General features: G+C 47.3%; 1 protein-coding gene across 1 annotated transcript; it reads right to left on the bottom strand.

Annotated features, from left to right (window-relative positions):
• Nucleotides 1-6,698: 6,698 nt before the first annotated feature.
• Nucleotides 6,699-8,481, bottom strand: LOC124708525 (cytochrome P450 89A2-like). Its single transcript, XM_047240209.1, has one exon. The coding sequence runs from the start codon at nucleotides 8,424-8,426 to the stop codon at nucleotides 6,906-6,908; it is 1,521 nt and encodes a 506-aa protein (XP_047096165.1). The 5' UTR covers nucleotides 8,427-8,481; the 3' UTR covers nucleotides 6,699-6,905.
• Nucleotides 8,482-13,539: the final 5,058 nt, after the last annotated feature.

Here is a 13,539-nt window from a genome sequence, read left to right on the forward strand (position 1 = left end):
GCCCGGTTTTCGCCTCGAAGGAAATCCCTTAGTGGAACCGTGACCTAAGCCTTTGTGGAGAGGGTCACCGGAGATTTAGGTGAGGCGCCTTCATGGCGCTCGGTGTGTGGTGTGACTACCGCATCTTAGGGTGAGGCCTTTGTGGCGTTGATGTGCATCGAGCAACCCATCTCAAGGTGAAGCCAGTTGTGGCGTTCGGGAGCACTAAGCCACCGCACCTCTCCACCGGAGATTAGCACTCGCAAGAGTGTGAACTTCGGGATAAATCATCGTCTCCCGCGTGCCTCGGTTATCTCTATATCCGAGCTCTTTACCTATGCAATTTACCTTGTAATAGCCATCGTGCTTGAAGTTATATATATTGCTATCACATAGTTGCTTGTATTGCTTAGCATAAGTTGTTGGTGCACATAGGTGAACCATTGCTTAGCATAAGTTGTTGGTGCACATAGGTGAACCATAGTATATAGGCTTTGGGCTTGACAAAGTAAACGCTAGTTTTATTCCGCATTTGTTAAGCCCATCTCGTAAAAAATTTAAACCGCCTATTCACCCCCCCCTCTAGGCGACATCCGTGTCTTTTCAATTGGTATCAGAGCAAGGTCTCTCATTCTTAGGCTTCACCGCCTTGAGAGTAAAGATGACGGCTAGAGGATTAGTGCACGATAACACTCTTATATTAGATGGCACAAATTATGATGTTTGGAAAATTTGCATGCTTAGTCATTTTCGGGACATTGACCCTCTTATGGAGAAAATTGTAGATATAGGTTTTTCTCCTCCTATGGATTCACAAAATCTATCGTTAGAGGATGAGAAAAATTTATATCTCAATTCTCAAGCTTCTAATGTTCTTATGAATGCTTTATGAGATGTAGGTCTTTCTCCATACTTTCCTTTTTGGAGCGCTCATGAGTTATGGACAAAGATTCAAGATAAATATGATGTGTCCAATATTATTAAGGAAGATTGCTTTGCTTCCACTTCCGGCCGTGATGATTTCTCATCTTCATCCACTTCACCAATGTGTGGCAAGACACAAGGTAATGATATGGTGAGTGGTGATGAAAATTGCAATGTTGATATTGAGCTTACTATTGATGATTCTTCATCTCTATCTCATTGCAATGCTTCATCTATGGACATAAACACATATAGCACTATAAATCATCTACATGCTTGTGTTGATAGTCCTTGCATATCATGTGTAAGTTGGTTGAATAAATCTCATGATGATATGCTTGCTTTGTCTTGTGCCCATGATAAAAAATGCTTCTATTTCCTCTAGTTGTTGTGTGACTAGCTAACAATGTAGAGGAAACCAAAGATTCTATTGGTCAAGACAAGATCTTGAAAGGAGCCTCAAGTAACTCCTCATCTTTATGCACATAGGTTGTTGGTGCACATAGGTGAACCATTGCTTAGCATAAGTTGTTGGTGCACATAGGTGAACCATAGTATATAGGTTTTGGGCTTGACAAACTAAACGCTAGTTTTATTCCGCATTTGTTAAGCTCATCTCGTAAAAGTTTTAAACCGCCTATTCACCCCCCTCTAGGCGACATCCGTGTCCTTTCAATCTCCCTCGTTGTCGGAGATCGGTCCAAGGCTCCGCATCCTCTTCTCGTCGCGCTTGGTCATGGTAGATGCGGTCCAGTCATATGGAGCGTCTCTGGCGGCGGCAGTGGTGGCTCCCGGTGTGGTTTTCTTCGGCGCGGTCATGACGACCTTCGAGCCAGTAGCGCTTGTTGCACCGCTAGCAGCCGCGGCGCCCTTCTTCTTGCCCATCTCAACGGAGTTTTCTTGGGAGTTTTGGTGTTTGGGCGCAACAACAATGGGGCGCAGCAGCAATGGAGCGCATGAGCAAAGGAAGAAGAAGAACAAGATGGCAGGGAAGGGATGAGTAAATCCCTAGATCCAACTTTTAAAGGAAAAGTTACTTTGGAATTGGGCCGACGGATCCATGCCGTAGAAAAATGGATGGAGATCTGGTTAAACAAGTGTCGCAATAAGAGGAAAACTGGAGGCCCATTACCTCCACTACGCACAAGAAAGAGTAGACACCTTGGTTAGCATGCAATGCCCGGTCATTTCCAAAACTAACTGCGCAGACAAGAGGTGGGCCCGCTAGGTCGTGTCCCATCAGTCTCGCTGCCACGGTTACCACGTAATTGCTGATGTCATCAAAGTCATCGGTTCCCCTATGATGGAGCACCCGAATGGAAATAACACTCGAACGAATTTACAACTTTCGGCTACTCGACTTGAGTCTACGCACGGTTGTGAACATTCGTCCCTATACTTGGGGGCTACTTCCATCGGGAGCACTGGACGCTCACCCGATAAAAACAACAAAGGCATCAACAACCGAAGGAATTCAAAGAAGAATGGACCTGAAGGTTCCAGCAAATCCAGGTTCAAGCCCGGGGACTTGAATCTATGTAGGGTAACGTTGTTTTGCTGTTGGCAGTTAACCAGTATCGATTTATCGTGTAAAACTGGGCTCGTTACTTTTATCCCTTACGTACGATCAGTTGTAAGGCTTCACCCAAAGTCTTAGAGGATCTGATATACTCAAAGTATCAGATGATGAAGTAAGTTCAAAAACATCGACAACAAAATCTTGGAGTAGTACAACTTGAGTCTACGCACGGTTGCAAACATACATCCCTAGACTCGGGGGGCTACTCCCATCGGGAGCGCTAGATGTGCACCCGATACCAAGCAACTTCAACTTTACGACAAGCATGAAGACTTAATTTTATTCGACTTATCAAAATGTTCGGATGAAGGCAACTTTAGTCCCTGCCCGAACTTCGCTTCGGCCAGTCACTCGGGAGCTACTGATGTGGGCATTACCCTTTGGGTACCCGACATTAGTCTACCTCCTTTGGACCAACAAGGGGCCCATGAAGATTTTCCTAATCCAAGATGGGCCCATACGTCCGTTACTACAGAGAAGACTTACAAGGAGATGGATTGTTGACGAACAAGGCAAGAAGATGTCGATAAATGAAAGAATATATTAGATCTCAATTTAACCTAGTCGAGTTCGGACAGGACTCTCGAGACCTGGCCTACTATATAAAGGCCAGGAGAGGGCTTGCCGAACAACAACACACGAAACCCTCGCAACTTAGCATACACAAACCCTAGAAACCTTGCCTCTCGGCGAGTTCACCATAGTAGTCTATCGGCTGCCCCATTGTAACCAATTTTACTCGATAAATCAAGATCAGACAAGCATGAAGTAAGGGTTTTACCTCACCGAGGGCCCCGGACCTGTGTAAATCTCGCTCTCTATTCGTTTGGTATCTGATGTCTCGTGTTAACCTGCAGGATTTCGTCAACCCTAAACCCCTCATGGTGGGCATTGCTTCTCCCGATGAAAAAGTGACGCTCCAAAAATCTCAGGTCAATTTGACTCCGTATAGGTCTCTGATGTCTACGCACGCTTCTATTCTTGTAGACATTGTTGGGCCTCCAAGTGCAGAGGTTTGTAGAACAACAACAAGTTTCCCTTAAGTGCATCACCCAAGGTTTATCGAACTCGGGGAGGTAGAGGTCAAAGATATCCCTCTCAAGCAACCCTGCAATTACGATACAAGAAGTCTCTTGTGTCCCCAACACACCCAATACACTTGTCAGATGTATAGGTGCACTAGTTCGCCGAAGAGATAGTAAAATGCAAGTGATATGGATGAATATGAGTGGTAATAACAATCTGAAATAAATATGGCAGCAAGTAAACATGAAGTAAAACAGTAAATAAGCGGTGATTCGATGTCTGGAAACAAGGCCTAGGGGTCATACTTTCATTCTCAACAATGATATCATAAAAGAATATAAATATAAGCACTTCACTATGCTACTCTGAACTAGTCTCCGGTTGGATAACGAACACTAATTCAACGTGTAGGGTTGTAAAAGCAAACCTTAAAGATGTATTCCCAAGTACTAATGAACACCCCGCGCTGCACTTTGAGCATTGATAGGAGGTGCTAACACACCACAATTTCATAGATACATCCAACTCAAATCATAATTCAGCGAACAAGTATTTTGTGAAATATAGCCTAAGAGACCCACACGGTGCACACACTTCACCTTTACACACGTGGGACAAGGAGTCTCCGGAGATCACATAAGTAAAATCCACTTGAATAGCATAACGGCATTTAGATTACAAAGCTCATGGTCACACAAAGATCACACCATGGGAGAGGAAGATAAACCACATAGCTACCGGTAGAGCCCTTAGCCCCGGGGGAGAACTACTCCCTCCTCATCATGGGAGTCAGCAATGGAGATGGAGATGGTGGTAGAGTCGATGGAAATGGCTCCGGGGGCAATTCCCTGTCTCGGTAGGGTGCCGGAACAGAGACTTCTTTCCCCCGGATCTTGTCTGCAACGGCCCCGGAGCTATGGAACTTTTCGTGGATGGAGGCTTGTATATGTAGGGTTTTTGTGTCGGGAGCTTTATATAGGCGGAAGGGCGAGGTCGGTGGAGGCCTGGTGGCCCCAGACCACCCCTATGCGCGGGCCAGGGCCAGGCCGCGCCTAGGGTAGGTCTGGCCACCCCGTGGCCCTCCTCCGTCTCTTCTCTGGACCCCGTCTTCGCTTCGGGAAAAATAGGAACTTTGGCTTTTGTTTCGTCCAATTCCGAGAATATTTCCTATACAACTTTTCTGAAATACAAAACAGCAAAAAACAGGGAACTGGCACTGTGACATCTTGTCAATATGTTAGTTCCGAAAAATGCATAAAAGTCCCACGAAGTGTAAACAAAATATATAGCAATGGTGTAAAACAAGCATGGAGCATAAAAAATTATAGATACGTTTGCAACGTATCAGTCTTTGAAAGTGAAAAAATATAAAAAAACAGGGTTTTCCTGTTCTGCAGCGTTATTTTGGTTCATCAGGTGGAAGATTTGCTTAGGTGGCAGCCTAGGTTGCTCAATGATGCTTGATGAGGTGGACACCTTACATGTTGAGATATATACCTTTAGTGGGTTGCTCCTATTTAGTTATTATAGATAAGTACCTTAACATGCTCTACATATAACGTGGTCACATCACATGGTTGTATTCTACTATTTTATTTAGATCTTCTCTCATAGACCAATAATTTGAAAATATAAAGGTGTACGAACTTTATCCCAACGTGAAAATAATAGGCGTGCAGAAACGTCCAACTGATGACCGACGATTCGTTCTCAACGCCTACCTTTCTCTATCCAGACTACCCAACCTCCTCACGTTTTAAACGAACCATTCCATGGCGTCTTAATTTTTTGGAAGCAAAAATGTATATTTCACATGTCTTAGGTCAGTCCCAATACTTTGAAAATGCAGTATAGGTCCCAGCTCTAGATATGACCGATTGAGATGCATGGCGCGTTGACTAACGTAACCTCAGCATTATTCCTATTTGATTGCAGGAGTAAGCAAATTATCGTCGACATCAATACGAAATGATCATTAAGTGACACAGGCCGCTTAAACTACTCATCACACAAGCCGCCGTCTGAAACAAAGAGTCGCCCCTTCCACCTCCTACTTCACCGTATATAGATCACCCCCTCTCCTCTGTCCCGTTTGTCACTGCCAGGAGAGGTGGGGAACCTGAATCTATGAGTGGAGGTTTTAATAAAATAGTGTTTTTTTATAAAATTATGTTAGAATTTAAGTTTTGTGTTTTTTTGGTTTCCAAATCAATGAAGATAACATTGTCTACAATAATTGATCTTTCACGCACTTTTCGACGAGAAAATTTTCCTCCCGACGTCAGTGATGGTATTGAAAGATTAAAATTCTCTATATGGTTCTTCGAATCTTGCTTCGAACCCATCTAGGATTCTTTCTCATGGTCGCCACGAGGATGTTTGTTCTTGCAATATTTGTTCCAGCTGCTACGTTCTCAACAATGGTGATTCATACTCTCGGGTTCCCGGCGATGTCGACCAGGTAATTCGGTTGCTTTTCCCTGATACACCGGTGTCCTGGAGATGGTGATTGACTATTTAAATGGATGCATGCGTGCACGTAATCTTGACATTGTGGCTCAAATTAAAATTATGGGAGAATCTTCACTACCTCTAGGAAAGTACAAGATTGTGTCATAAAGAAGAAGAAGAAAGAGTTTAAAGATCTTAAAGATTCATTGGTTTCTTTGGAACTTTATTTTATAGTAGTTGAAGTCAGCTCGTGTCTCATGCATGTACTATGTTTTGCTATGTCTCACTTAACTGAGATTTTCTTAAGTCTAAATCAATTACAAAAAAGTGCTTGAGTTGCACTTTTCTATTAAAAATGTGCAATTGCACTTTTCTGTTAGAAATGTGCAACTGAGCTGAGTTGCACTTTTTTTTAAACTGCGGTTGCACTTTTCTGAGTTGACTGAGACTTAAGAAAATCTCAGTCAACTTAGATACAGACACACCCGTGGTATTGATTGGTAAAAAAAACGAAATGATCAGTGATATCTCTCGCCATATGATGCAGTGGCTTCCTCCGTTTCTTCCAGCCTCATGCTTTACGAGCGCTCTCATGTACAGAAACCATGCACTCAGGCCATGCTTTTCGAGCTCGCGCGCATCCGTGTCAGCAACCTCCATCTTGACCATGGCAAATTCAACCGGGCAGGGAATGTAAGCTCTTGCTTGCGCAATGAACCAACATAGTTACTCCTGCAACTTTGACCGTAACTTTGTCGATAGCAACCCAAGAATGAACAAGTCAAGAGTCGACACAAGGTATCGCTTTGACAGTAGCACTAGTGAACACAATTTTATTCAATATCAACATGAACTAAACTAATCTTCACAAAAAAAAAATGAACTAAACTAAGCACGAGAACAGCCCAAGCGATAGGAACGGCCTACTGGTTTTTGGATTTTTGACTTAGGTCCTTCGGGGCACTAGGCGCGGCCGCAGCGGCTTCTTCATGACGACGGTGAACTCCGGCTTCTCGGCGAAGTCCACCTCGTTGCCCGGAACCTCCTGCCACTCGAACTCCCTCACCATGTTGGCCACGAAGTACTCGAGATGTAGCATCGCGATGCCGACCCCTGCGCAGATCCTCCTTCCGACGCCGAACGGCATCATCTTGATCCCCCGGTTTCCGGTGACGTCAATCCCTTCGCCGGCCCCGCCTGGCAGAAACCGCTCCGGCATGAACTCCGTCGGCTTCTCCCACTCCCGCTCGTCCCTGCTCATCTCGGCCACCATGAAGTTTATCGTCGCGCCCTTGGGGATCAGGTACCCGCCAACCTCCGTGTCCTCTGCCGCGGTGTGCGGCAGCACGAAGTGCGCCGGCGGGTGCTTCCGGAGGCCTTCGAGGACCACCGCCTTGAGATACGGCATCTTGTTGACATCCTCCTCCGAGACCTCTTCCTGATCGTGTCCGGTAGTAGCGTTGATCTCTTTGTAGAGCGTGTCCTGGATCGATGGGTTCTTGACCAGCTCGGCCATGATCCACTGCAGTCCGGTGGAGGTGGTGTCGGTCCCGGCGTCCATGAACTCGGAGCAGAGGTTGACTATCTCGTCGTCGGTGAGCGGGCGGTCCCCCTCCTCGGGGAGCTTGATGTCGAGCAGGGTGTCCACGTACGAGTGCTCGAACCTGGTCTCCCTCCTGGGCTCGCCGCCGCGGCTCTTGTACTCCCGCCGAGCGTCGATCAGCGGCACGAACAGCTCCATCTTTCGCCGCTTCATGGCTTTTACGTTCTGCAGGCGGTCGCGGAAGAGGTGCTTGGTGACCGACGGCAGGAAGGAGAAGACGGCCATCTTCCTCGACCTGTAGATAAGCGGGTCCCGCTGCGCGGTGGCGATGGCGCGCACGGCGGGCTCGTCGAGCCGCTCCCCGAAGCACATGAGCACGAGGAGGCAGAACATGGCGTAGTGGAAGGTCTCGACGACGGCCGCGCCGGCGGCGGAGTCCTCCCGCAGCTTGTCGGCGAGGACGCGGCGCACCCAGGCGCGGGCCGGCGCGAAGAGGCGGACGCGGGACGGGTGCAGCGTCTCTGCGACGAGGTTGCGGCGGAGGAGGCGCCACACGGGCCCGTAGCTGGCGCGCGTGATGAGGTTGTCGCTCTCGCCCAGGAGCCTGGCGGAGGCGAGGGCGGGGCGGTTCGCCAGCGCGGCGCCGCGCTCGACGAGCGCCGTGTGCGCGAGGTGGCGGTCGGCGACGAAGATGGCGAGGCGTGAGCCGATGCGCAGCGACACGATGGGCCCGTACTGCGCGAAGAGGCGCCGGAGGATGGGCTCTATGTCGGCGGGCGAGTTGGTCAGCCACACCACGCTGCCCAGCACCGGCACGGACGGCGGCCCGGGCGGGATCCGGCGCCGGCCGCGGAAGAGGCGGAGGAGTAGGATCAGCGGGATCGCGATGAGGGTCGTGCCGAGGACGATGCGCCACGCGTCCATGGCGAGCGTGTGGTGGTGTTCCGCTCTTGCGTCGAATCAATGCGAAGGTGACACTGAAACCGTGTGGTGGCAGTTTACTTGGCGAATTCAAGGTGTGGAGTCATCTTATAATGGGGGTCTTCGAGGTGGTGCTTGGGAAGGAAGGAACGCAGCGGAACCAATATAATGGGAGGTTCGGCCGTACGCTTACGTCAGGGCTGATGAACTTGGAATCATGGAAGAGCCTTGTCAACTTAGATCGGCGCACCTCTGGATAGACTTGGCACTTATGAATTGCTGCTCAAGGAAAGGGAATGCACATCTAGATAAGTTGGGCAGAGAAGAAATGAGACATAAGTTGGGCTGAAAAGAAATGGCAGATAATATCCACATTCGAAATATTAATATGCATCAAAACCATATGGGCCACCAATCTGTGTGATGCAGTTGAGTTTATCGCTTTAGAGAGGATCGTAATCCTCTTTATGGGTTGTCTTTTACTGTGATCTACAGTGTAGATCAACTTAAAATAATTTTGTTTTATTTTCATGGAAACCATCATTTTAGCAACATGGAGCATTTGCACTGTTAGAATTAATTAAGTTTTTAAATGAAAAAGGCCTCGTGTCACCTCCTGAGAGGCAGGTCGGGTGGAACCCTAGTTTCCCTCGATGCACCCCCCCCCTCCTCCATTTTCCACAGCTAACCGGATGAGGCCACCAGGGAAATCCTGAGCGGCGGATGGCAGCGACGGGGCCATGGTCTCCTACAACGGTTTTTCTGAGGGTAAATCGATGACCCATCTCGAGGCTTGGCCTTCCCTCCTCCCTCATTGTGGCAAGGGTCGTGTGGCTCCATGGAGGTGCTTAGGGGCAGTGATGCATGCAGTGGTGTTGTGTTGTGATATGAGCGACGGCCTGGCGATGACGAGGTGCTAGATGTGCATGGCGGGCCTACGGGCTAGATCTGGGCCCTTCCGATCTGAGAGGGAAGCGGTGAAGAAAGTGCCAACGTGAGGAGGCCGGTCTATGGTGCGGCGCAGGGGCTAGGCAAGCACTCTGGTCGGTGCTGACGACGGCGACGCATTTAGCGTGGTACGCATTGATTGTGTTGTTGTAGAGTTTCAGTTCTAACCGACACCGACTGGTTCCAAGATCTTTGGGCGAAACCTTAAGCTCCATCGGGAGCACGTAGCGGTGACAGACACGTCACTACCTTGTTGGAGGCCAAAGGTACCCTTTTTCTTCATTTTTTCCTCTCTTGTTACTCCAACAGGAGTATGCTTTTTGTTTTGTAATTTTTTCCTTCTTGTTGTTTAAAAGCATATGTATTTTTTTATTGTGTAATACACGAACATTTTTGAACCATGGGAACATTTATATTGAACTGCATCAACACTTTTGGTATTTATAGGAACCTTATTTCTACACTGAATGTTTTTCAACCTCATGAGATTTTTTTAAAGCCTTGTGAATATTTTCCAGACTATGAATAACTTTTTAAAACCTTGTAAACCTTTTCTGAATCGTAGGAACAATTGTGTAAACGATAAGCTTTGTGATTTTTAAAAATCTAACATCTTATCTCAACTTTCCAAATGTCCATACGAATATTAACAAACAAAAAGACATGAACAAAAGATAAAAATATAAAAAGAATTAAAATATGTAGGAAAAATTAGAAAAAACAAAAACGAAAATGAAAATGCCATATTTGGACCGGCCCAGTCACGCGCAGCTTGTGAGCGTCAAATCGGAGCTCCCGGCAAATAGAGCCCCCAAGGAGAGCCTTGTCCCTTATTCGCAAAACAAAACAAAAAACAAAAAAGGAGAGCCTTGTCCTTGAACACTGGACGCATCTGGGCCTTGGGCTGGACACGTCTTGATGAAACTGTTTTCTTGTCGATCTGCAGAAAGGCATCGCTTCGTAGCCGTTAAAATTTCTGATCGTACCCACGAAACGAAACTTTACACGAATCGACCTGAGCACCTAGGGCACCTGGATCCCGAGTCGGGGTGGAGGCCGTGCGACCCGAGCCTATAAGTACTCGCTATCGCTGCAACCCCCTCTCCCCTCCTCCATTCTCCGCAACTAACCGAATGAGGCCACCAGGGAAATCCTGAGTGACGGACGGCAGCGGCGGGGCCATGGTCTCCTACAACGGCTTTTCTTAGGGAAAATCGATGACCCATCTTGAGGCTTGGCCCTCCCTCCTCCTTCACCGTGGCAAGGGTCGCGTGGCTCCGTGGAGGTGCTTAGGGGCTGTGAGGCATGCAGTGGTATTGTGTTGCGATACGAGCGACGACCTGGTGATGACGAGGTGTTAGATGTGCATGGCGGGCCTAAGGGCTAGATCTGGGCCCTTCCGATCTGCGAGGGCAGCGGTGAAGACAGTGCCAACGTGAGGAGGCCGGTCTATGGTGCGGCGCAGGGGCTAGGCAAGCACTCCGGTCGGTGCTAACGACGGTGATGCCTTTGGCGCGGTACTCCTTGATTGTGTTGTTATAGAGTTTCAATTCCAACCGACGCGACTTGTTCCAAGATCTCTGGGTGAAACCGTAAGCTCCATCGGGAGCACGTAGCGGTGACAGACACGTCACTACCTTGTTGGAGACCAAAGGTACCCTTTTTCATTTTTTCCTCTCTTGTTACTCCATCGGGAGTATGCTTTTTGTTTTGTAATTTTTTTCTTCTTGTTATTTAAAAGCATATGTATTTTTTTACTGTGTAATACATGACAATTTTTGAACCACGGGAACATTTATATTGAACCGCATCAACATTTTTGGTATTTATAGGAATCTTATTTCTACACTGAATGATTTTCAACCTCATGAGATTTTTTTTTAAGCCTTGTGAATATTTTCAAGACTATGAATAACTTTTGAAAACCTCGTAAACATTTTCTGAATCATAGGAACAATTGTGTAAATGATAAGCTTTGCGATTTTTAAAAATCTAACATCTTATGTCAACTGTCCAAAATGTCAATACGAATATTTACAAACAGAAAACATGAACAAAACATAAAAAGAAGAAAAAGAAGTAGGAAAAAAAAACGAAAACGAAAATGCCCTATTCGGACCGGCCCAGCCACGCGCAGCTAGTGAGCGTCAAATCGGAGCTCCCGGCAAATAGAGCCCCCAAGGAGAGCCTTGTCCTTAGACACTGGACGCATCTGGGCCTTGGGCTGTACACGTCTTGATCAAACTGTTTTCTTGTCGATCTGCAAAAAGGAATCGCTTCGTAGCCGTTAAAATTTCCGATCGTACCCACGAAACGAAACTTTAGACGAATCGATCTGAGCACCTAGGGCACCTGCATCCCGAGTCGGGCTGGAGGCCGTGCGACTCGAGCCTATAAGTACTCGCTCCGCCCCTCTCCCTCCGTAAGGAACTTTGGAGACAGAAAGTCCACCCAAAGATCAGCCCTAGCTAACACACTACAGCGATCAGTCGCCACAATGGCTCCGCAGGAAGAGCAGGTGGTGCTTCAGTGCGTCGACTTCACCAAGTTCGCCGTGCCGGCGTCGCTAGCTGCGCGGTCAAGGCGAGTTGCGGCGGCGTTGGGCGCCGGGGAGCGCGTAGTGGATCTGCCGCGCGGGGTGTCCGGCAGGGGAGTCGCCACGGCGGTCGCCTACTACGAGTCCCGTGCCAACGCGGCGGCGCGTGGCGAGGATCTCGGGGAATTCGACGGCGCGTTCGTCCGTGGGCTGACGCACGACAAGGCGATGGACCTCATCCCCGCGGCGCACCACCTCGGCGACGAGGATCTCTTCGGCCTCTTGGCAGCTAACCGAGCAAATTAGCGCCGGTGGTATTACAAGATTATTAGACGGTTAATTCCTGTAAAACAAATATTGTTTTCTCCGTCCCGAAAAAGAGATCGAAAATTTGTGTAAATCTAGATCTATCTAGACACTATTAGATACATTCGAATTTAGACAATTATGTGACATGTTTTTTAGGATGGAGAGACTACTTTTTATTTATGTCAATCGACTAAGTATTTCTTTTTGTATAATGTTATCTTGATTCAGTTATGTAAGGTTTAACATTTAGTTCACAAACACATTGTCAAAATGTCAGTCTTTCCCACCTGAACCCAGCGACGGCCACAGTACCCTCCCCTCATATATCCCCTCCTCCCCAACACCACCGACGAGCTCTGCCAGGCGAATGCTCGCCCTCTTCTACCCGCGCACATCGAGAGCTCTCCGATACCATCTAGAGGGTCAACTCACTTGCCTTGCTAAGGCGGAGTGTTATTGCTGGTGCAGCCACTATATATTGTGAACCACATACCTCAAGATGTGTAAAGCTAGGAGCTCTTAGCCTGGGGAATCTTTGCCGTGTCAGCTTTGCCGAGTGTGCTATACATGGCGTAGCCTTTTTTTTTTTGGAAACTTTCTACTGTGGGGGAGCCCCCCCCAGTCTCACTTTATTAAACCCAACAAAGAAACAAAAAAAGGTTACAATATTTACAAAACAGGGTAAAAAAGAAATAGACTATATACAAAGGTATCTAAGGAAGAGACTTTAGCCATATTGACAAAGGATCTACATCAGCAGCTCTCACCCTATGCATAAGCATGGTGATGTCATGAAAAAACCCTGCCTTCCAACTCCTGAAAGTCGGCCTGATATGCTTGAAAATGTATGAATTTTTTTGCTTCCAAATGTTCCAACATGCAATGACCACAACTTCAACAAAACATGGTCCCTGGAAGGTTTTTTTAGCAGTAAAGAGTGATGCAAGTGTATCTCCCGGCTGCAAGGGATTTGCAAATAATTCCAAATTCGTGTACATGCAGTTAAAGAAGAGGTGTCTCCAATCTTCATATGAATCATCATGGCATAGCACACAACTGTGATTATCAGTAACATTCCAATGCCTCCTCAATAGCATGTCTTTAGTATTTATTCTATCATGAAGAATGAGTCAGGCAAAGAATTTGTGTTTCGAGGTACACTTGCTTTTCCACAACCAAATAGAGGGAGTGTGGCTTAGCATTGAGCTAAAATGCAATCTGTATATCAGACTTGGCTTATACATGGCGTAGCCTTTGCCGAGTGTTTTTGGTTGTTCACTGTGTATTTTCAGTACACGATACAGACATGGACGCGGTTTCCTG

Source organism: Lolium rigidum, chromosome 4, assembly GCF_022539505.1.
Source record: "Lolium rigidum isolate FL_2022 chromosome 4, APGP_CSIRO_Lrig_0.1, whole genome shotgun sequence".
Lineage (NCBI taxonomy): Eukaryota > Viridiplantae > Streptophyta > Magnoliopsida > Poales > Poaceae > Lolium > Lolium rigidum.